This window comes from Hylobates moloch, unplaced genomic scaffold (assembly GCF_009828535.3).
Source record: "Hylobates moloch isolate HMO894 unplaced genomic scaffold, HMol_V3 SCAFFOLD_12, whole genome shotgun sequence".
In the NCBI taxonomy this organism is placed as follows: domain Eukaryota; kingdom Metazoa; phylum Chordata; class Mammalia; order Primates; family Hylobatidae; genus Hylobates; species Hylobates moloch.
In genome coordinates, this window is record NW_026652287.1 from 36,440,600 (window position 1) to 36,461,225 (window position 20,626).

At 53.5% G+C, this 20,626-nt stretch overlaps 2 protein-coding genes across 5 annotated transcripts; both read right to left on the reverse strand.

The window, feature by feature from the left end:
• Positions 1 to 808: 808 nt before the first annotated feature.
• FTL (ferritin light chain) lies at positions 809 to 2,729 on the reverse strand. The gene is made up of 4 exons (XM_032169237.2): positions 2,389 to 2,729; positions 2,081 to 2,227; positions 1,590 to 1,715; positions 809 to 1,105 (listed from the first exon to the last, which is right to left on the reverse strand). The coding sequence occupies exons 1-4, from the start codon at positions 2,488 to 2,490 to the stop codon at positions 953 to 955; spliced, it is 528 nt and encodes a 175-aa protein (XP_032025128.1). The 5' UTR covers positions 2,491 to 2,729; the 3' UTR covers positions 809 to 952.
• Positions 2,730 to 6,363: 3,634 nt separating this feature from the next.
• On the reverse strand, positions 6,364 to 13,546 carry BAX (BCL2 associated X, apoptosis regulator). 4 transcript variants are annotated; one of them, XM_032169236.2, is made up of 6 exons: positions 13,398 to 13,503; positions 12,761 to 12,812; positions 12,527 to 12,673; positions 12,029 to 12,164; positions 7,241 to 7,345; positions 6,364 to 6,675 (listed from the first exon to the last, which is right to left on the reverse strand). In XM_032169236.2, exons 1-6 carry the CDS (start codon positions 13,429 to 13,431, stop codon positions 6,484 to 6,486), a joined length of 666 nt encoding a protein of 221 aa, XP_032025127.1. In that variant the 5' UTR covers positions 13,432 to 13,503; the 3' UTR covers positions 6,364 to 6,483. The 4 variants fall into 4 exon arrangements, with proteins under 4 accessions (XP_032025127.1, XP_032025124.1, XP_058281674.1 ...); XM_032169233.2 differs by having other exon boundaries at positions 6,364 to 6,626; positions 13,398 to 13,490; XM_058425691.1 differs by having other exon boundaries at positions 6,371 to 6,675; positions 13,419 to 13,538.
• Between the last annotated feature and the right edge of the window lie 7,080 nt (positions 13,547 to 20,626).

Here is a 20,626-nt window from a genome sequence, read left to right on the forward strand (position 1 = left end):
TCAGTGTGCACCCACATTGGGATTACTGAAGCTTGGGCCGTAATCTCTAAACTCTGGAGCAAAGACCTCAGTGAGCCTCCTGGTTGCCATGCAAGGTGCATAGCAATAGCGTCAATGTGCCCATATACAGAGCCTCATAATTCCACTGCCTCCCAGAATTGAGGCTTTTCTTTTTTTGAGACAGTCTTACTCTGTTGCCCAGGCTGGAGCACAGTGCCACGATCTCAGCTCACCGCAACCTCCGTGAGGCAGACGTGCCTTCGTGAGGCAGACGGGAGTTTCCGCTCTTTTTGCCCAGGCTGGAGTGCAATGACGCGATCTCAGCCCACCGCAACCTCCGCCTCCCAGGTTCAGGCGAGTCTCCTACCTCAACCTCCTGACTAGCTGGGATTACAGGTATGAGCCACCACACCAGGCTAATTTTGTATTTTAGTAGAGACGGGGTTTCTTCATGTTGCTCAGGCTGGTCTCAAACTCCTGACATCAGGTGACCGGCCCACCTGGCCCTATAATCACTCGTTAAATAGGGCTGTTTCTGGCTGAGACCTAACAGATCTGTTTCTAGGTACCAACCTAGGTCTTAATTCAACTCCCTGGAGTCTATCTCTACCATCTGGGAGGGACAGTTAACAGCCAGGTAAGCAGAGAACCCTCAGGTTCAACACTACCCAGATAGCTTCTTGTCTTAGGACAGGTAAGAAAATGGGAGATGGGGCCAACTCCTCTTTCACTGGCATCCCAACCCAGCCAGAAGCTTCATGAGAACAAATCCCACCTCATCTTCCACACCACACACAAAACCACCAGCTGCATCAAAAAGCTTTATTTCCATTTGGTCCAAAGCTTGTTAGGGTAGTTAAGAAAGCTGCCTATTGGCTGGAGGGAGAGGCTTAGGCAGAAGCCCTATTACTTTGCAAGGGGCCCTTCAGAAGTCGCTGGGCTCAGAAGGCTCTTAGTCGTGCTTGAGAGTAAGCCTTTCGAAGAGATACTCGCCCAGCCCAGCCTCCGGGCCACCCAGCCTGTGGAGGTTGGTCAGGTGGTCACCCATCTTCTTGATGAGCTTCACTTCCTCATCTAGGAAGTGAGTCTCCAGGAAGTCACAGAGCTGAGAGAGAAGAGAGAGAAATTAGAAACTCAATCCCTGGAAAAGAGGGACAGAGAGCAGCCAGTTGCAGATTAAAATGTGACAGGTGTGGCCGGGCGCAGTGGCTCACGCTTGTAATCCCAGCACTTTGGGAGGCCGAGGCGGGCGGATCACGAGGTCAGGAGATCGAGACCACGGTGAAACCCTGTCTCTACTAAAAATACAAAAAATTAGCCGGGCGTGGTGGCGGGCGCCTGTAGTCCCAGCTACTCGGAGAGGCTGAGGCAGGAGAATGGCTTGAACCCGGGAGGCGGAGCTTGCAGTGAGCCGAGATTGCGCCACTGCACTCCAGCCTGGGCGACAGAGCGAGACTCCGTCTCAAAAAAAAAAAAAAAAAAAAAAAAAAAGTGACAGGTGTGAAACGAGGCTCTGAAGGATATTTGCCCAAAGGGAGCAGAGGCTTGAGGGGTATGGTTGGGTAGCCATGGATGCAGGGGGTACGTACATGGGGGTCCGTGCGGGCAGAACCCAGGGCATGAAGATCCAGAAGGGCCTGGTTCAGCTTTTTCTCCAGGGCCATGGCAGCTTTCATGGCGTCTGGGGTTTTACCCCACTCATCTTCAGCTGGCTTCTATATAGAAGGGACAAATGGCTCAGAATACACACACTCGGCACATAGAACTAAACCTACATTTCCCAAGAGTCGTTGGGGGTTAGAGGCCCAGGCCACAAAGACATGTGACAGCTTGTATTTATCACTCTCCGCACCCTGTCCTAGCTCTTCCAGCTACACGTCCCTAAGACCATGCAGCGGTGGGGACTGCCGCGTCTTGGGGGCACTGCACGAGGTGCGCCTCTATTTCCAGCCATTAAAGAGGGCTCACAAGACCGAACTCAATCTCCCAGAAGCCCACGCGACATCTAAGCCCTCAAATCAAGGCTCCTCGCGCGCACGGCCTGCTGGGAGATGTAGTCCATTACCCACACACTAGTTACCTTGATGTCCTGGAAGAGAGCGCGGCCTCCACGCTGGTTTTGCATCTTCAGGAGACGCTCGTAGCCCTCGCGCTTCTCCTCAGCCAATTCGCGGAAGAAGTGGCTCACGCCTTCCAGAGCCACATCATCGCGGTCGAAATAGAAGCCCTACGGGAAGAGATGGAGGCAACAATGGTTATAGGGAGGCGAGGCCAAGGCGGACTCCGCCCTCTGTTTACCCGACCGCACCAAGAAGGCCGGCGCGTGCAGTGAAGGCCGGAGGTGCGCAGCTGGAGGAAATTAGGGCCAGGGGCGTCCTGGGGACTCACCAGAGAGAGGTAGGTGTAGGAGGCCTGCAGGTACAAATTGACCAGGCTGTTGACGGCTGCCTCCACGTCGGTGGAATAATTCTGACGAATCTGGGAGCTCATGGTTGGTCGGCAAGAAGGAGCTAACGACAAAAACGGTGCTGGCAGGTCCCAGAAGCAGGAGATGGCCGAGAAGATGGTCCTGGAGGTTGCAAGTGGAGAGGAAATCGGAGGGCGGTCGGAGGCTGGAAGAGAGTCCCCGGATCTGTTCCGTCCAAACACTGTTGAAGCAAGAGACAGACCCGCAGACCGCCGAACTGCGAGGAGACGTGGCTAGGGCGGCTTCTTTTATAGTGCGCTGGCCCTCGGAGGCGGGGCGCTAGGGGCGGGCTATCGGCCAATCTGCGGTGGCAGGAGGCGGGACCGAAGGCCGTGCCTGACCAATCCGGAGCACATAGGAGTCTCAGCCCCCTGCCCCAAAGCAAGGGGAAGTCACGCGCTTGTAGCACCAGCGTGTTGTGAAATGGGGGCTTGGGGGGGTTGGGGCCCTGGGGCTGATTCTGGGACTGGAGGGTTTCGTGGACGGGAGGGTGGGGGCTGGGGTCCCTCTGGGAGGCTAGAGTTTTATGGGAGCACTAAGAGCCCTGTGAACTGGTGACCCTGGGCTCCTGGGGGGTGCCTCGGGAAAGTAAGATTCTGGGGTTTCCGAGGGCATGGATTTTTCTGGAACCTCGAGTGGGGGGAGGGGCACCTCAGAGGTGCAGGGAGGACCTGTAGTTGCCTGAGGTTTGCGCTGCGAGGTAAGAAGTCTCCGGATCCTTGGGAAGCTTGGAAGGCTGTGAGGTGTTATTTCTGGACCCCTGGAGATCTCTGGGAGACGGAGTGGTGCGGGGACTGGAGTCCTGGGATTTGCAGAGGTGGTAGTTCACTATGCAAACTCTCTATATTTTGGAGCCCTCCCCCGGGAGATCTTTAGGTTCTTGAGGTGCTCTGCAAGTTGGAAAGGGCAGTCGTTCTGGAGCCGTAGGGTTCACCCATTGCGGGAAGCCCAGGAGGAGCGTTGTATGAGGTAGGGTGACTTCTGGAACCCTGGACAGCCCTCTGGAACCCTCCAAAGATTGGCTGGGACTTGGGGGATACCTTGGAGCTCTTTCAGGGGCCCAGGCTTTTTCTGGGAGTGGAAATGGGGAGGAATGAAAAGTCTGTTTCCAGCTTTGCGGTGTCTCTGGGATTGCATTTCCTGGAGGCTGTTTTGGAGGCAACTCACAGACTTCGAGAATTCTCCGTGGCCCTGAACAGTGTCTCTGAAGTTGCCCTCGTGTCTTGCCTGAGATGTGCTCTTTCAGGCCCACAGAGAAGCCCTGCGTTGTGGACAGAGTCTGGGGACCTATGGACGAGACGTGTGTTTTCGACTAATGCATATTTTTTAAGTGGGCCTGGTCCATGTTGATTTCTGGGAGACGGAGTCGGCGCAAACCTTGACCCTACTTAGGTGCCCTGATGGAGGCAGCCCGTGCGCTGGGCAGGGAGCTGAAGCCACTGGGGTGTGGGGTGAGGTCAGGCCCTGCCCTACAGAGGAGCTGCTCCGAACAGCCCAGGCAGGGCAGCCCCTGACCGAGGGGATCTGCAGATGCCCCGCCAGGCCGGTATCTGGGGTCCTTGTTGCAGGCAGCGACTGCTGAGTCATGCTGAGCTCAGCGCGGGAAGGGGCCCCCGCGGGGACGGATGGGGGTGGGGCCGCTCGCTGACCTCATCCCCTTGGCACTCCCCGACTTTTTTGGTGGGACCCTCAGAACTAGACCAGGCTCAGACCCAAATCGGGCCCCTCCCCCAAGGTCCCCCTTGTTGGAGGCGGGCTGTGTGCTTTGTCTCGGTCTTTTTGGTTCCCATAATTTGTTTTTTTCCTGGGATCCTGCCTGTGGCCATATTGTCCCCTCGCTCTGGGTGGTGGCTCAGCGTACACTCATTGATCCTCTGCTCCTCTCTCCCCCCTGACTTGGGGTCTCTGGGAAGAGTCCATGGAGGAGGGGCAGCTGCCCAAAGCACCCCGTTGACTGTGGGGCCCGAGTTACTCATTTACCAAATGTCATACCTCAGCCCAGAGACCTTTAGTCGGCCAAGAGGGGCCTTGGGGCCCATAGGTGGAGGGAGAGGAGGGGCTGAGAGAGACAGGATCTGAAGACCATAGAGAACGTGGGGTGGGGAGACAGAGGCCCAGAGAAAAACAGACTCAGAGACCCTGAGAGAGAGGGGGACAGAGACCTGGGCGGGGGCACAGAGACCCAGAGAGAGGGGAAAACAGACCGAGAGACAGAGGGGTACAGAGATCCCGAGAGAGGGGTACAGAGACCCTGAGAGGGGGACAGATCTAGAGAGAGGGGGACAGAGGTGGGGGGACAGAGGCAGAGAGGTACAGAGACCCAGGGATGGGGGGGATAGAAACCCAGAGGGACCCAGTGGGGGATAGAAATCCAGAGCGGGGGGACAGATCCAGAGTGGGGGACAGAGATCCAGAGAGAGGTGGGGACAGATCCAGAGAGAGGTGGGGACAGATCCAGAGAAGGGGGGACAGAGACCCAGAGAAGGGGGGACAGAGACCCAGAGAGAGGGTGACAGAGACCCAGAGAGAGGGTGACAGAGACCCAGAGAGAGGGGGGACAGGGACTCAGAAGGGGACAGAGACTGGGGGGAGGACAGAGACCGGGGGGGGGGACAGGGACCCGGGGGCGGGGGACAGAGACCGGGGAGAGGGAAAGAGACCCAGAGAGAGGGGAGGTACAGAGATCCAGAAGAGGGTGACAGCCAGAGAGAGGAGGACAGAGACTCAGCGAGAGGGGGACAGAAACTCAGGGTGGGGGGACAGACCCAGAGAGAGATGGGGGGCCAGAGATCCAGAGAGAGAGAGGGAGGACAGAGACCCAGAGACAGGGGGCCAGAGGTCTGGGTGCTGGGGGTGGAAAGAGGCCCAGAGAAAGAGGGCCAAAGGTGGGTGGCAACAGAGACTCGGAAAGCAAAGACCCAGAGAGAGAAGTAGGGACAGAGATCCAGAGATGGGAGCGGGTAAAGACCCAGAGGGGGACGACAGAGCCAGAGAGAGGGGGTGCCAGAGACCCTGTGACTGAGAACCCACATCCTCTAGCCCCCTTGTCTTCGCTCCGCCTGTGTCTAAGGTCACTGGGCCTCTGAGCTCAGCACCTTCTTCCGGCAGTTCCTCTCCAGGGGGGCCCCACCCAGCTGTAGGGCCAGACCAGGTTCCTCCTCCTCTGCCCTGCCCTCCAGCCTCTCAGTCCCCAGCCAGGTCCCTTCCTCTCTGTCCTCAGCCCAGCTCAGGAGGCCTCTCCCGTGGGCCCTCGCCCTTGTGTCCTCAGCCTCACCCTCCAGCGACGTCACCACCAGGCTTCAGAGCCCTTCCTGCTCCTTTGCTCCTCCCATCCCTCCTCCCCCCACTCCCATCCCTCCTCCCCCCACTCCCATCCCTCCTCCCCCACTCCCATCCCTCCTCCCCCCACTCCCATCCCTCCTCCCCCCACTCCCATTCTCCAGCTCAGTAAAGGTATGGCCTTCTGAGGTCCCATGTGTGACACTCCAGGCTCCGGTCCCCGGGCCCTGGAGGCTTGCTCTGCAGCCACTGTGCTGTTCTTCCCCCTACCCACAGGCCTGCTCAGGCCACACAGGCCGCTGCCTTTGTCCTGCACAGATCATCATGGGCTGCGACAGATGTGCCACCAATCACCCTCCTTTCCCTTGAGCTCCCTTTTCCTTTCCCGTGAGCTCCTGCAGGGCAGGCCTGAGACCAACTCATCCATAACCCATAGACCCCAAAGGGCACCCCAGAAAAAGATGTCAAGTGACTGCAGAGAGCCCCACGTCCCTGAGTGGCCCAAGCAGGTATCTCTAGGCCAGCAGACGGCGGGCCTGGCATGGGGCGGTGGGCAGGGCCTGCTCTCCTGATGTGCCGGGGAACGGGGCAGAGGCCCAGTGACTTAGATGCCGAAGTGTGTCACGAAGGTTTATTACCCCCTCAAGACCACTCTTCCCCACCCCCCCAATAATTACAAAAGTAAGAAAAATGCCCATGTCCCCCAATCCCCACCCCTCCCAGAAAAATGCCATAATTTATGGAGAAAAAACACAGTCCAAGGCAGCTGGGGGCCTCAGCCCATCTTCTTCCAGATGGTGAGTGAGGCGGTGAGTACTCCAGCCACAACGATGGTCACAGTCTGCCACGTGGGCGTCCCAAAGTAGGAGAGGAGGCCGTCCTGGAGACAGGGACATCAGTCGCTTCAGCGACTCGGCCAGGGGCAGCCCCTGGGCAGGCAGAGGCGGGATCAGGGAGGGAGGAGGTCAGAAGGGAGGATTGTGGGCAGGGGACTAAGATGAATGGGCATTAAAGAGCTGGACTCAGGCCAGGCATGGTGGCTCACACCTGTAATCCCAGCACTTTGAGAGGCTGAGGCGGGAGGATCACTTGAGGCCAGGAGTTCGAGACCAACCTGGGCAACATAGCGAGAACCCCCTTCTCAGTGGAAAAAAAAAAAAGGAGAGTTGGGGTCAGAGGGTCATCAATGAATTTGAGCAATTCCAGAGGCAATGGAGGCTCCAGGGAGGGCAGAAGGCACTAATCAAGTCAAGGTCACAGTGAGGTCAGGGGTCACTGGGAGGTCAGCAGGGTAGATGAATCAGGGATTGATCAGACACGTAAGGAAACGCATTATAAACCACATCTGATGATCCTACAATGGGGAGAGGGCACCACTGTGACCTGCTCCAGAAGGCCCAGGGTCCCAGAGGAGTGGCGGGGGGGCAGGGACGGTGGGGCAGGGGCGGTGGTGAGGGTGCAGTGGTTGGGGTGAGGAGGCTTGAGGAGTCTCACCCAACCACCCTGGTCTTGGATCCAGCCCAACAGCCGCTCCCGGAGGAAGTCCAATGTCCAGCCCATGATGGTTCTGATCAGTTCGGGCACCTTGGTGCACAGGGCCTGTGGGGAGTGGAGTGGGCATTAGGAACTGAACCTTGTCCCCACTGCTTGGAGATAGTGGCCCCAAGCCTCCTTTCTCAATTCTTTGCCTCCCCTCAAAGATTTCTGCCACCCACAATTGAAGTCAGCTTCAAAAGTTGTAAACATGGCCAGGTGCGGCAGTCCATGCCTGTAATCCCAGCACTTTGAGAGGCCAAGGCAGGCGGATCACTTGAGGTAGGGAGTTCAAGACCAGCCTGACCAACATGGAGTAACGCTATCTCTACTAAAAATACAAAATTAGCCGGGCGTGGTGGTGCATGCCTGTAATCCCAGCTACTTGGGAGGCTGAGGCAGGAGAATTGCTTGAACCCGGGAGGCGGAGGTTACAGTGAGCCGAGGTTGCGCCATTGCACTCCAGCCTGGGCAACAAGAGCAAAACTCCATCTCAAAATAAATAAATAAATACAAAAATTAGCTGGGTGTGGTGGCAGGCACCTGTAATCCCAGCTCCTTGGGATGCTGAGGCAGGTGAATCGCTTGAACCCAGGAGGCAGAGGTTGCAGTGAGCCCAGATCACACCACTTCACTCCAGCCTGGACAACAGAGCAAGAATCCGTCTCAAAAAATAAATAAATAAATAAAACAAAATTGTAAACAAGATAATGTTACTCTCAACTGCCCCACCCCTGAGCCTTCTGTGGCTCCCCAGTACCCTCAGGATGAAGACCCGAAGGCACAGTGCAGCCCACAATGCCTGTGTGCAGGCTCTGGCCTGACCTCACTCCACCTTTCCACTTCCTGTTTTGTGCCTCGCTGAGCTGCTTCCATTTTTTTTTTTTTTTTTTTTTAAGATGGAGTCTTGCTCTGTCACCCAGGATGGAGTGCAGTGGCGCAATCTCGGCTCTGAAAGCTCTGCCTTCCGGGTTCAAGCAATTCTCCTGCCTCAGCCTCCCAAGGAGCTGGGATTACAGGTGCCTGCCAACATGCCTGGCTAATTTTTTTTTTTTTTTTTGAGACGGAGTTTTGCTCTTGTTGCCCAGGCTGGAGTACAATAGCGCAGTCTCAGCTCATTGCAACCTCTGCCTCCCCAATTTAAGTGATTCTCCTGCCTGAGCCTCCCAAGCAGCTGGTCTTACAGGCACCCGCCACCACACTGGGCTATTTTTTTTTTTTGTATTTTTAGTACAGACAAGGTTTCACCATGTTGGTCAGGCTGGTCTCAAACTCCTGACCTTAGGTGATCCGCATGCCTCAGCCTCCCAAAGTGCCAGGATTACAGGTGTGAGCCACCACACCCGGCCCCATTTTTTTTTTTTAATTTTTTAAATTTCCATCAAATTCTTCCTGCCTGGGGACCTCTTCATGTGCTCCTGTTTCCACCTAAACAGGCCTCGACCAAGCAAATTCTTACCCTTCAGCTCTCAGGGCAAATGTCACTTCCCCAGCGAGGACTTTTCTTTCTTTTTGAGACAGAGTCTCGCTCTGTCGCCCAGGCTGGAGTGCACTGGCGCAGTCTCAACTCACTGCAAGCTCCGCCTCCCAGTTCATGCCATTCTCCTGCCTCAGCCTCCCAAGTAGCTGGGACTACTGGTGCCCACCACCACACCCGGCTAATTTTTTGTATTTTTAGTAGAGACGGGGTTTCACCGTGTTAGCCAGGATGGTCTAGATCTCCTCACCTCGTGATCCACTCGCCTCAGCCTCCCAAAGTGCTGGGATTACAAGCGTGAGCCACTGCGCCCGGCCAGAGAGGACTTTTCTGGACCAGAGAAGACCAACCCCTGCCCGTGGACCCCAACCTGCTCTCCCATCTCCTGCAGCCTTTATCTGGCCACTTCTATTCTGTCATCCCCACTCTGTAGGTGGCCTCACCATCACCTGCACTGCTATTCCCCTCACCTCTGACGTTCAAGCCCCATCAACTCAATCTTGAACACACATCAAAAAATATCCCTCTCGGCCAAGCACGGTGGCTCACACCTGTAATTCCAGCACTTTGGGAGGCTGAGGCAGGCGGATCACCTGAGGTAAGGAGTTCGAGACCAGCCTGGCCAACATGGTGAAACCCCATCTCTACTAAAAATACAAAAATTAGCTGGGTGTGGTGGCGGACGCCTGTAATCCCAAGCTACTCTGGAGGCTGAGGCAGGAGAATCCCCTGAACCCAGGAGGTGGAGGTTGCAGTGAGCTCAGATTGTGCCACTGCACTCCAGCCTGGGTGCAACCGAGAGACACTCCATCTCAGAAAAAAAAAAAAGAAAGAAATATCCCTCCCATTAGCTGATGTGGTGGGGAGCGCCTCTAATCCCAGCTTCTCAGGAGGCTGAGGTAGAATTGCTTGAACCCAGGAGGTGGAGACTGCAGTGAGCCAAGGTCATGCCACTGCACTCCAGCCTTGGTAACAGAGCAAGACCCTGTCTCAAAAGAAAAAAAGTCTTCCAAAAACAAATATCCCTTCCTGTTGGAGACCAGACTGGACAACATAGCAAGACCCCATCTCTATAGAAAAAGGCTAATGCAACAGTTAGTGTGGTGGCATGCTCCTGTAGTCCCAACTACTCTGGAGACTAAGGTGAGAGAACTGCTTGAGCCCTGCAGTTTGAGGCTGCAGTGAGCTATGATCACTACTGCACTCCAGCCTGGCCAACAGAGCAAGACCCCACCTCTTAAAAAAATAAATCCCCCCCCCAACACCTCTGCTGCTACCACCAGGGCTTGTCATCTTTCAGCAAGACTATGACAGGTGCCACCTCTCCAGGCTCCTTGCTTCTGCCCTTGTGCCCCATGATCTCTTTTGGCCAACAGCCAGGATCATTTCACCACCACCCCCACCATATTTTCTTAAGAGAATCTTCATAAAGAAAAGTTAAAAGAATTTCACAGTTAAAAGCCATATAGCCGCCACCTACAATTAGATTTTACAATTAACATTTTGCTATATAGACAGTCCCCAACTTATGATGGTTCGACTTACAATTTTGACCTTACTATGGGTTTATCAGGGCATTGAATGCATTTTCAACTTATGTTTTTTTTTTTTTTTTTTTTTTTTTTTTTGAGACGGAGGCTTGCTCTGTCGCCCAGGCTGGAGTGCAGTGGCGCGATCTCGGCTCACTGCAACCTCCGCCTCCCGGGTTCACGCCATTCTCCCGCCTCAGCCTCTCCGAGTAGCTGGGACTACAGGCGCCCGCCACCACACCCGGCTAATTTTTTGTATTTTTGGTAGAGACGGGGTTTCACCGTGGTCTCGATCTCCTGACCTCGTGATCCGCCCGCCTCGGCCTCCCAAAGTGCTGGGATTACAAGCGTGAGCCACCGCGCCCGGCCCAACTTATGTTGTTTTCAATTTATGATGGGATTACTAGGATGTAACACCATTGCAAGTCAAGGGGCATCTATACTTGCTAGAATAATCTCTTAAATTTATAAATCAGGTCCCGTCACTTCCGTATTTAAAACCAGCCAGTCACTCCCATCACACTCAGAGTAAAGTTAAAGTCTTTCCAGGCTGGGTGCGGTGGCTCATGCCTGTAATCCCAGCACTTTGGGAGGCCAAGGTGGGCAGATCACTCGAGGCCAGGAGTTTGAGACCAGCCTGGCCAACACAGCGAAACCCCGTCTCTACTAAAAATACAAAAATTAGCCAGGCGTGGTGGTGCGTGCCTATAATTCTAGCTACTTGGGAGTGCTTTAGCTCACTTGAACCTGGGAGGCGGAGGTTGCAGTGAGCTGAGATGGCGCCATTGCACTCCAGCCTGGGCAACAAGGTGAGACTCTGTCTCAAAAAAAAAAAAAAAAAGTGTTTCCAGCAGCCCAAAAAACTCCACACAATCTGCCCTTGCCCAACTGTGCCCTCCTTTCCCACCCTCTCCCCAGCTCACTGTTCCAACAGCACTGGCCTCCTCCCTACCGTCAAAAGATGAGGCTTGGTCCTACCTCAGGGCCTTTGCACTTGCTGTTCCCTCCACCAGATGCCTCATCCCCCTGATCACTATAGATCACTGTATCCTTCTTATCATTCCAACTTTGGCTTTAATGTCACCCTCTCTTAGATGTCACCTGCTCTTAGAAGTCTTTCCTGGCTGGTTGCAGTGGCTCATGCCTGTAATCCCAGCACTTTGGGAGGCCAAGGCGGGTGGATCACTTGAGGTCAGGAGTTCAAGACCAGCCTGACCAACATGGTGAAACCCCGTCTCTACTAAAAATACAAAAAAAAAAAGCCAGGGATAATGGTGCACACCTGTAATCCCAGATACTCAGGAAGCTGAGGCAGGAGAATCGCTTGAACCTGGGAGGCAGAGGTTGCAGTGAACCAAGATCGTGCCATTGCACTCCAGCCTGGGCAACAAGAGCAAAACCTCTATCTAAAAAAAAAAAAAAGAAGTCTTTCCTGACCACTCTGCTAAATCACACTGCCCACTTTACTTCGCCCCTGCACGTGAACTCTCTGAGAGCAGGGATGTAGCCTGCTTTGTACGGTGCTGTGTCCCAGGTGCCAGGTACAGACCTGGCACATAGCAGATCCAGTAAATAAATGCTTGTTGAATGAATAAAAGAAGGAGCAGACACCCAGTGCACAGCCATCTCTCTCCATGCCCTCTGTGGTCACTGGGCCACTGCAGGAGGTTGATACCACAATCCCCAGGTCCTCACAGGTCTGAGGGGGAGCATCCCTGGGCTCACCGCCCTGCAGCTGCCCACCTTGAGCACCAGTTTGCTGGCAAAGTAGAAAAGGGCGACAACCCGGCCCCAGTTGAAGTTGCCGTCAGAAAACATTTCAGCTGCCACTCGGAAAAAGACCTCTCGGGGGGAGTCTGTGTCCACGGCAGCAATCATCCTGCAGGAGAGAGGAGAACCAGTGCCAGGGAGCGGGCATCAGGCTGATAGTGGAAATTCCCGCATCACTGTACACTAAAGATAAGGAGACTGAGGCCCAAGCCAGGCTGAAATGAAAAGCAACAGGCCAACGCGGGGCAAGGGAAGGGGACAAAACAGACATTTAGGAAGGTGGGAAAAATGACTCCCTGAAGGAGGGTTTTAAGATCCTGGCGGAGAGGAGGGCTGGGAGTCCGGAATGCTTCCGCTGAGTTGTGGGGCCCAGACTCCTAGTTCTTAGGGGAGGAGGAGAATGCGGGGCTGAGAGTCCTGTGTTCTGAAGGAGCCCAGTGGCTGGACTTCTGGGTCCCCAGGGGCCCACACCTCTGCAGCTCCATGTTACTGTCCAGTTCGTCCCCGATGCGCTTGAGACACTCGCTCAGCTTCTTGGTGGACGCATCCTGAGGCACCGGGTCCAGGGTCAGCTCGGGTGCCTCCCCCCCCATTCGCCCTGCTCGATCCTGGATGAAACTAGAGTGGGGATGGAGTGAGGGTGCAGAATCAGAAGGGGGTGTCACTCCTCAAATCTGTGCCACAATAATCAGACCTCAAACTCACCCCTGAAGCAAAAGGGCCCCTGTCTTCATGATCTGCTCAGAGCTGGTGGGCCCTAGAGGAGAAAGGAAGGGAAGAGGTGCCTGGACTCTTGGGTTCTAGGGGATCAGGAGACTGTGGAGGCTCACGGCCCCTGAGGGAGGACAGAGCTGGGGACCCTGGACTTCTGGGACCCTAGCAGATAAAGTGACGGGGGGCCCAGACAACTGACTCCCTGATGGAGAAAGGCCAGGAGGCTGGGCCTGTATCCTACATTCTCCCCGGGGAAAGAGGCTAGGGGAACGCTAAATGCATCCAGACCCCCGGCCTGAGGGGGCAGAGGCGAGACCCGCCCCTCCCACCAGTGCCAGAGGCAGGAAGTGGTGCGGGCGACAAGCCCGGGCCTGCCCGGGGGCTTGGCTTCCGAGATACCCTGGTTCTCGGGGGTCCGAGAGCGCCAGAGAGGCAGGGATCGGGGCACGGGGATCAGAGAGCCAGGAACCTCCGAGGACGGAGGGGGCTGGAGGCTGGCAGCGCCCGATCCGGGAGTTTCTGCTCCTCAGTGCTTGGAGATCGCACAGCCCCAGGCCGGTAGGAAGGATCCTGGGACCGGCCGGCGAGGGGCCTCGCCCTCCTCCCGCCCGTCTGCCTTCCGCCTCACCCCCGCCTCTGGGCTGCTCACCGGACCCGTCCATCACCGCCGCTCCCGCCGCCGCCTCTCGCCGGGTCTGAGCGGACGGCCGCGGCGCGCCCGGGTCACGTGAGAGCCCCGCTGAACGTGCGTCCCTCACGGGGCCGCCCCGCAAAATGGCCGCTGCCCCGCAGCACCGCCGGGCCACGTGACCGCACCTGCCTCGCTCCCTGCGGAGGCTTGATCCCGTCACGTGACTGTCCAATGAGCATCTCCCGATAAGTGCCAGCCGTGGCGCCATCCGACAGCCGCCCGTCCAATCGCAGCTCTAATGCCTTCATTTATCCAGGCACCATTTTTAGAAGTTTCGGGCAGGGTTTGAGCTCTTCCCAGAGCAGAAGGAATAGCAAGTGCAAAAGCTCAGAGGCCCAAAATAGCGTGCTTCCAGGCAGGACGTTGTAGATGACTAAAAACTGAGTGGTTTTGTTTTTTGCAGAGACCTGGATCTCGCTATATAGCCCACGCCCAGGCTTGTCTCTAACTTGTGAGCCCAAGAGATACCCCGTCTCAGCCTTCCAAAGCGCTGGGATTACAGGCATGAGCTACCGCGCCAGGCCTGCTTTTCTGTTTTTTTTTTCCTTTTTTTTTTTTTTTTTTGAGACAGGGTCTCTCTGTGTTGCCCAGGCTGGAGTGCAGTGGCCCAATCGTGGCTCACTGCAGCCTAGAATTCCCGGGTTCAAGCCTCCCACCTCAGCCTCCTGAGTAGCTGGGACTACACCGCCCCTGGTTAATTTTTAAAAATTTTTTTGTGGAGATGAGTTCTCTCTATGTCGCTCAGGCTGGTCTCTGAACTCCCAGGCTGAAGCGATCCTCGCACCTTAGCCTCCCCAAATGCTGAGATTACAGGCTTGAGCCACCCCACCCAGTCATGACTCGAGTGTTCGTGTTTGTGTAAAAAGAAAAGGAATATGAAGTTCAAAAAGTGGCAAAAACTAATCTGTAATGATAGATCAGCAGGGTATGGAGGGGAGGGGCCACAAGAGAGACTCCCCGGGTGCCCCAAATATGCCATATTTTTATCTGAATGGTGTTTGCATGGGTATACACATATTATTATTATTATTATTATTATTATTATTATTAATTATTTTGAGACGGAGTTTTGCTCTTGTTGCCCAGGATGGAGTGCAATGGCATGATCTCAGCTCACTGCAACCTCTGCCTGCGGAGTTCAAGCAATTCTCCTGCCTCAGCCTCCCAAGTAGCTGGGATTGCAGGCATGCGCCACCACACCCAGCTAATTTTGTATTTTTAGTAAAGATGGGGTTTCACCATGTTGCTCAGGCTGGTCTCAAGCTCCTGACCTCAAGTGATCCACCCGCCTTGGCCTCCCAAAGTGCTGGGATTACAGGCGTGAGCCACTGTGCCCGGCCGGGTATACACATATTTACAATTCATTGAGCTGTACACATAAGACTTGGGTGCTTTATGAATATTATGACATGTCACTTTAGAAAGAAAATAATAGCAACCAAGGAAAACTCAGAAAAATGAGCTAGGATCAGATGATAAAGGGTTTGGGCCTGTCAGAGAAGGGACTTGATCTATGTCCATAAGGCAGCTGGGAACCATGGGAAAATTTTGAGCAGGCAAAGGGCAGAGTCAGACTAGGGTGTCAGGAAGATCTCTTGGACTTCCTTCTTTCTCGAAGGAGCTCCTGGTTGGGCGCAGTGGCTCACTTCTGTAATCCCAGCACTTTGGGAGGCTGAGATGCGTGGATCACCTGAGGTCAGGAGTTTGAGACCAGCCTGGCCAATACGGTGAAACCCCATCTCTACTAAAAATTCAAAATTAGCTAGGTGTGGTGGCAGGCACCTGTAGTCCCAGCTACTCAGGAGCTGAGGCAGGGGAATCGTTTGAATCTGGAGTCAGAGGTTGCAGTGAGCCGAGATGGTGACCTTGCACTCCAGCCTCAGTAACAAGAGGGAAACTCCAACTCAAAAAAAAAAAAAAAAAAACTCCCAAAGCAGCCAGGATTTATAACGCTTCTCACAGCTGTAAATGTGTGCAGTGTTTTAATTTAATGTTTTTTTCATCCGCCCAAAATTTCCACAAGGTTAATTTGTCCTCAATTCTCCCAGAAACCAGCATGTTACTTGATTCATAGTTATCTCTCAAAATGTGTTATTCAATAACTGTATGATTGAATGTTGGGGAGCATACAGAAATTAGACATTATCTACCTCTGACATTCAGAAAAGACTTCTCAGAGGAGATATTTCCCCTTGACCTTGAAGGATCAGTTTGATTTGAAAACTGAAGAAAGGGTCCAGGTGTGATGGTTCATTCCTATAGTCCCAGCACTTTGGGAGGCCAAGGCAGGAGGATCACTTGAAGCCAGGAGTTCAGGACCAGCCTGGGCTGTACCATGGTGAGACCCTGTGTCAACTAAAAAACAAAAGAAAGGAGGGGGGGGGCCGGGCGTGGTAGCTCACACCTGTAATCCTAGCTCTTTGGGAGGCCGAAGTGGGTGTATCATCTGAGGTCAGGAGTTTGTGACCAGCCTGGCCAACATGGCGAAACCCCGTCTCCACTAAAAATACAAAAAAATTAGCTGGGAGCGGTGGCACGTGCCTGCAGTCCCAGCTGCTTGGGAGGCTGAGGCAGGAGACTCGCTTGAACCCAAGAGGCAGAGGTTGCAGTGAGCCAAGATCGTGCCACTGCACCCCAGCCTGGGCAACAGAGCGAGCCTCTATCTAAAAAAAAAAAAGGAAGCAGAAGAAAAAGAAAATTAGCTGGATGTGGTGGCGTGCGCCTGTAGTCCCAGCTACTTGGGAGGCTGAGGTGGGGAGATTGAGCTTGGGAGGTCCTGGCTGCAGTGAGCTGTGATCAATTGCACCACTGCAGTCAGACTGGGTGACAGAGGAAGAGCCTGTCTCAAAAAGAAAAAAGAAAAGAAAAAGCCAAGATAAAGGGGGAGGGTAGAGCTTAGGTGACAACCAAATGATAGCTTAGAGCAAAGCAAGGTCAACATTGGGTCAGGACTGTGAAGTGAATCCAATGTGAAGTGAAACCCGCTGAATCACTGGAAACAAGAAGGTACATGTGAAGTGTTGCATCCAGAAACCCTTTATCTGAAGCTGTGCACCTGCTTTGGAAATCAAGGCTGCTACTCTGTATCAAGTGGATTAGATCCTCCCAGCAAGACTTGGATGTTTCATTTTTACTGATAGAATTTCCAACAATTTATGAATTTAGAGAACAAAGTCTCTGTGAGTAAGAAACCATGTCCTTGGCCAGCGTGGTGGCTCATACCTGTAATCCCAGCACTTTGGGAGGCAGATCACCTGAGGTCAGGAGTTCGAGACCAGCCTGGCCAACATGGTGAAACCCTGTCTCTACTAAAAATACAAAAATTAGCCGGGCGTAGTGGTGCGCTCCTGTAATCCCAGCTACCTGGGAGGCTGAGGCAAGAGAATCAATTGAACCCAGGAGGCAGAGGCTGCAGTGAGCAGAGATTGTGCCATTGCACTCCACCTCGGGTGACAGAGTGAGACTTCATCTCAAAACAAACAAAGCGTATCCTTGAGAGAAATAGTGTTTCCTGTTAACTTTGCGGCCAGCTTTATCTGTGTGTGTTACTCCAGTCCAATGAGATAGCCCTCCCCTACCCGAGTTACAGAGAAGGAAAGAAAGGGCTTTTAATGCAGCTACACGCCTCTGAACAGTACAGTCACTGAGTGAGGGAATACACTTCTTAGCTAGTCGTGAAGTCAAAACTGTTTATTTTTATTTTTATTTATTTATTTTGAGACAGTGTCTCCCTCTGTCATCCAGCCTGGAGTGCAGTGACACAATTGTGGCTCACTGCTGCCTCGACCTCCTGGGCTTAAGGGATCCTCCCACCTCAGCTTCTGGAGTAGCTGGGACTACACATGTGCGCCAACATGCACTGCTAATTTTGTATTTTTTTGTAGAGAGAGGGTTTTGCCATGTTGCCCAGGCTGGTCTCAAACCCCTGGGCTCAAGTGATCCACCCGCCTCAGCTTCCCACAGTGCTGGGACTACAGGCGTGCATCACTGTGCCTGACTAAAACTCTTTTTTTTTTTTTTTTTTGAGACAGAGTCTCGCTGTGTCGCCCAGACTGGAGTGCAGTGGCGCAATCTTGGCTCACTGCAAGCTCTGCCTCCTGGGTTCACGCCATTCTTCTGTCTCAGCCTCCCGAGTAGCTGGGGCTACAGGTGCCCAACACCACACCCGGCTAATTTTTTTGTATTTTTAGTGGAGACGGGGTTAGCCAAGATGATCTCGATCTCCTGACTTCATGATCCGCCTGCCTTGGCCCCCCAAAGTGCTGGGATTACAGGCATGAGCCACCGCATCCAGCTGTTTTTTTTTGTTTTTTGTTTTGTTTTTTCTTGGTTTTTTTTTTTTTTTTGAGACAGAATCTTGCTCTGTTGCCAGGCTGGAGTGCAGTGGTGCGATCTCGGCTCACTGCAACCTCCGCCTCCAGGTTCAAGTGATTCTCCTGCCTCAGCCTCCTGAGTAGCTGGGACTACAGGCATGCACCACCACACCCCGCTAATTTTGCTATTTTTATTAGAGATGGGGTTTCGCCATGTTGGCCAGGATGGGTCTCGATCTCTTGACCTCATGATCCGCCTGCCTTGGCCTCCTAAAGTGCTGGGACTACAGGGGTGAGCTACCGCACCTGGCCAAACTCTTTATAATAATAAAGATGCTGTATCAAAACTATTAAGCCCACATCCAAGATGGCACCTGAGGAGTCACACCCCCAGGTATTCATGCTCCTGTGTGGTCTCTGCCCACACTCAGTAGGGCTAAACAGTGTGACCAAGAGGGTATTGTGGAAATGACAGAGTGTGATTTCACAGGATAGGTCAGAAAAGCCACTACAGCTTCCACCTTGTTCCCTTTCAGATCACTTCCTTTAGGGAAAGCCAGCTGCCATGTGGTGAGTGTCAAGCCTCTGAGCCCAAGCTAAGCCATCATATCCCCTGTGACCGGCACGTACACATCCAGATGGTCGGAAGCAACTGAAGATCCACAAAAGAAGTGAAAATAGCCTTAACTGATGATATTCTACTATTGTGATTTGTTCCTGCCCCACTCTAACTGATATGATATATTCTTCCCCACCCCCCACTTAAGAAGGTACTTTGTAGGCCAGGCGCGGTGGCTCACGCCTGTAATCCCAGCACTTTGGGAGGCCGAGGCGGGTGGATCACGAAGTCAGGAGATCGAGATCATCCTGGCTAACACAGTGAAACCCTTTCTCTACTAAAAAATACAAAAAATTAGCCGGGCGTGGTGGCGGGTGCCTATAGTCCCAGCTACTCGGGAGGCTGAGGCGGGAGAATGGTGTGAACCTGGGAGGCGGAGCTTGCAGTGAGCCGAGATCACACCACTGCACTCCAGCCTAGGCGACAGAGCAAGACTCCATCTCAAAAAAAAAAAAAAAAAAAAAAGAAAGTACTTTGTAATATTCTCCCCACCCTTGAGAATGTAATTTGTACGCCTGTCCCAAACCTATAAGAACTAAGGATAATCCCACCACCCTTTGCTGACTCCCTTTTCGGACTCAGCCCACCTGCACCCAGGTGAAATAAACAGCCTCGTTGCTCACACAAAGCCTGTTTGGTGGTCTCTTTGCACGGACACGCATGACAGTGAGGACACTCAAGCAGTCATACTCTGGCGAAACACTGGTGGCAGGAAACCAAGTCCTCTGGCCAGGTGAGTTAATCACTTTGGAAAGGGATTCTTCAGCCCCAGTCAAGCTTTCAGGTGAAGATAGCCCTGACTGATATCATGACTGCAATTTTCAGGGAGACCCTGAGCTGGAACCACCCAGCTAAGCCACCCATTAATTTCTTTTTTTCTTTCACCCAGGCCAGAGTGGAGTGGTGCGATCCTGGCTCACTGCAACCTCCACCTCCCAGGTTCAAGAGATCTCTGCTGTCTCAGCCTCCCCAGTAGCTGGGATTACAGGCATGCACCACCATGCCCAGGTGATTTTTGTATTTTTAGTAGAGATGGGGTTTCACCATGTTGGCCAGGCTGGCTAGAACTCCTGATCTCAGGTGATCTGCCCGCCTTGGCCTCCCAAAGTGCTGGGATTACAGGTGTGAGCCACTGTGCCCGGCCTAATTTTTGTATTTTTAGTAGAGACGGGATTTCACCATGTTGGCCAGGTTGGTCTTCAACTCTTGACCTCAAGTGATCTGCCCACCTTAGCCTCCCAAAATGCTCAAATTACAGGCATGAGCCACTGCACCTGACAGAGGCTGGGTAATTTATAAACAAAAGAGGTTTGCCGGGTGCAGTGGCTCATGCCTGTAATCCTGCTACTTTGGGATGCCAAGGCAGGCAGGTTACCTAATGTCAGGAGTTCAAGACAAAAAAAAAAATTAGCCGGGTGCAGTGGTGCACACCTGTAATCCTAGCTACTTGGGAGGCTGAGGCAAGAAAATCACTTGAACCGGGGAAGCAGAGGTTGCGGTGAGGTGAGATCGTGCCACTGCACTCCACCCTGGGCCACGGAGTGAGACTTCATCTCAAAAAAAAAACAAAAAAAAAACGAGGTTTAATTGGCTCATGGTTCTGCAGACTTGTACAGGAAGTGTAACACAGGCATCTGCTTCTGGGGTGGCCTCAGGAAGCTTCTGCTCATGGCAGAAGGTGAAGGGGGAGCAAGCATCTCACATGGCGGGAGAAGGAGCAGGAGAGAGTGGGGAAGGTGCAACACTGCCAAGACCAGCTCAGCCGTGGAGACCCTAACCCAGTGGCGCTAGAGGAATTAAAGACACACACACAGAAATATAGAGGTGTGGAGTGGGAAATCAGGGGTCTCACAGCCTTCGGAGCTGAGAGCCTCGAACAGAGATTTTTTGACAGAAAGCCAGTGATAAGCATTGTTTCTATAGATTATAGATTAACTAAAAGTATTCCTTATGGGAAACAAAGGGATGGGCCGAAATAAAGGGATGGGTCTGGCTAGTCATCTGCAGCAGGAACATGTCGTTAAGGCACAGATCACTCATGATATTTTTTGTGGTTTAAGAACGCCTTGAAGCAGTTTTCCGCCCTGGGTCGGCCAGGTATTCCTTGCCTTTATTCCAGTAAACCCACAACCTTCCAGCGTGGGCGTCATGGCCATCACGAACATGTCACAGTGCTGCAGAGCTTTTGTTTATGGCCAGTTTTGGGGCCAGTTTATGGCCAGATTTTGGGGGCC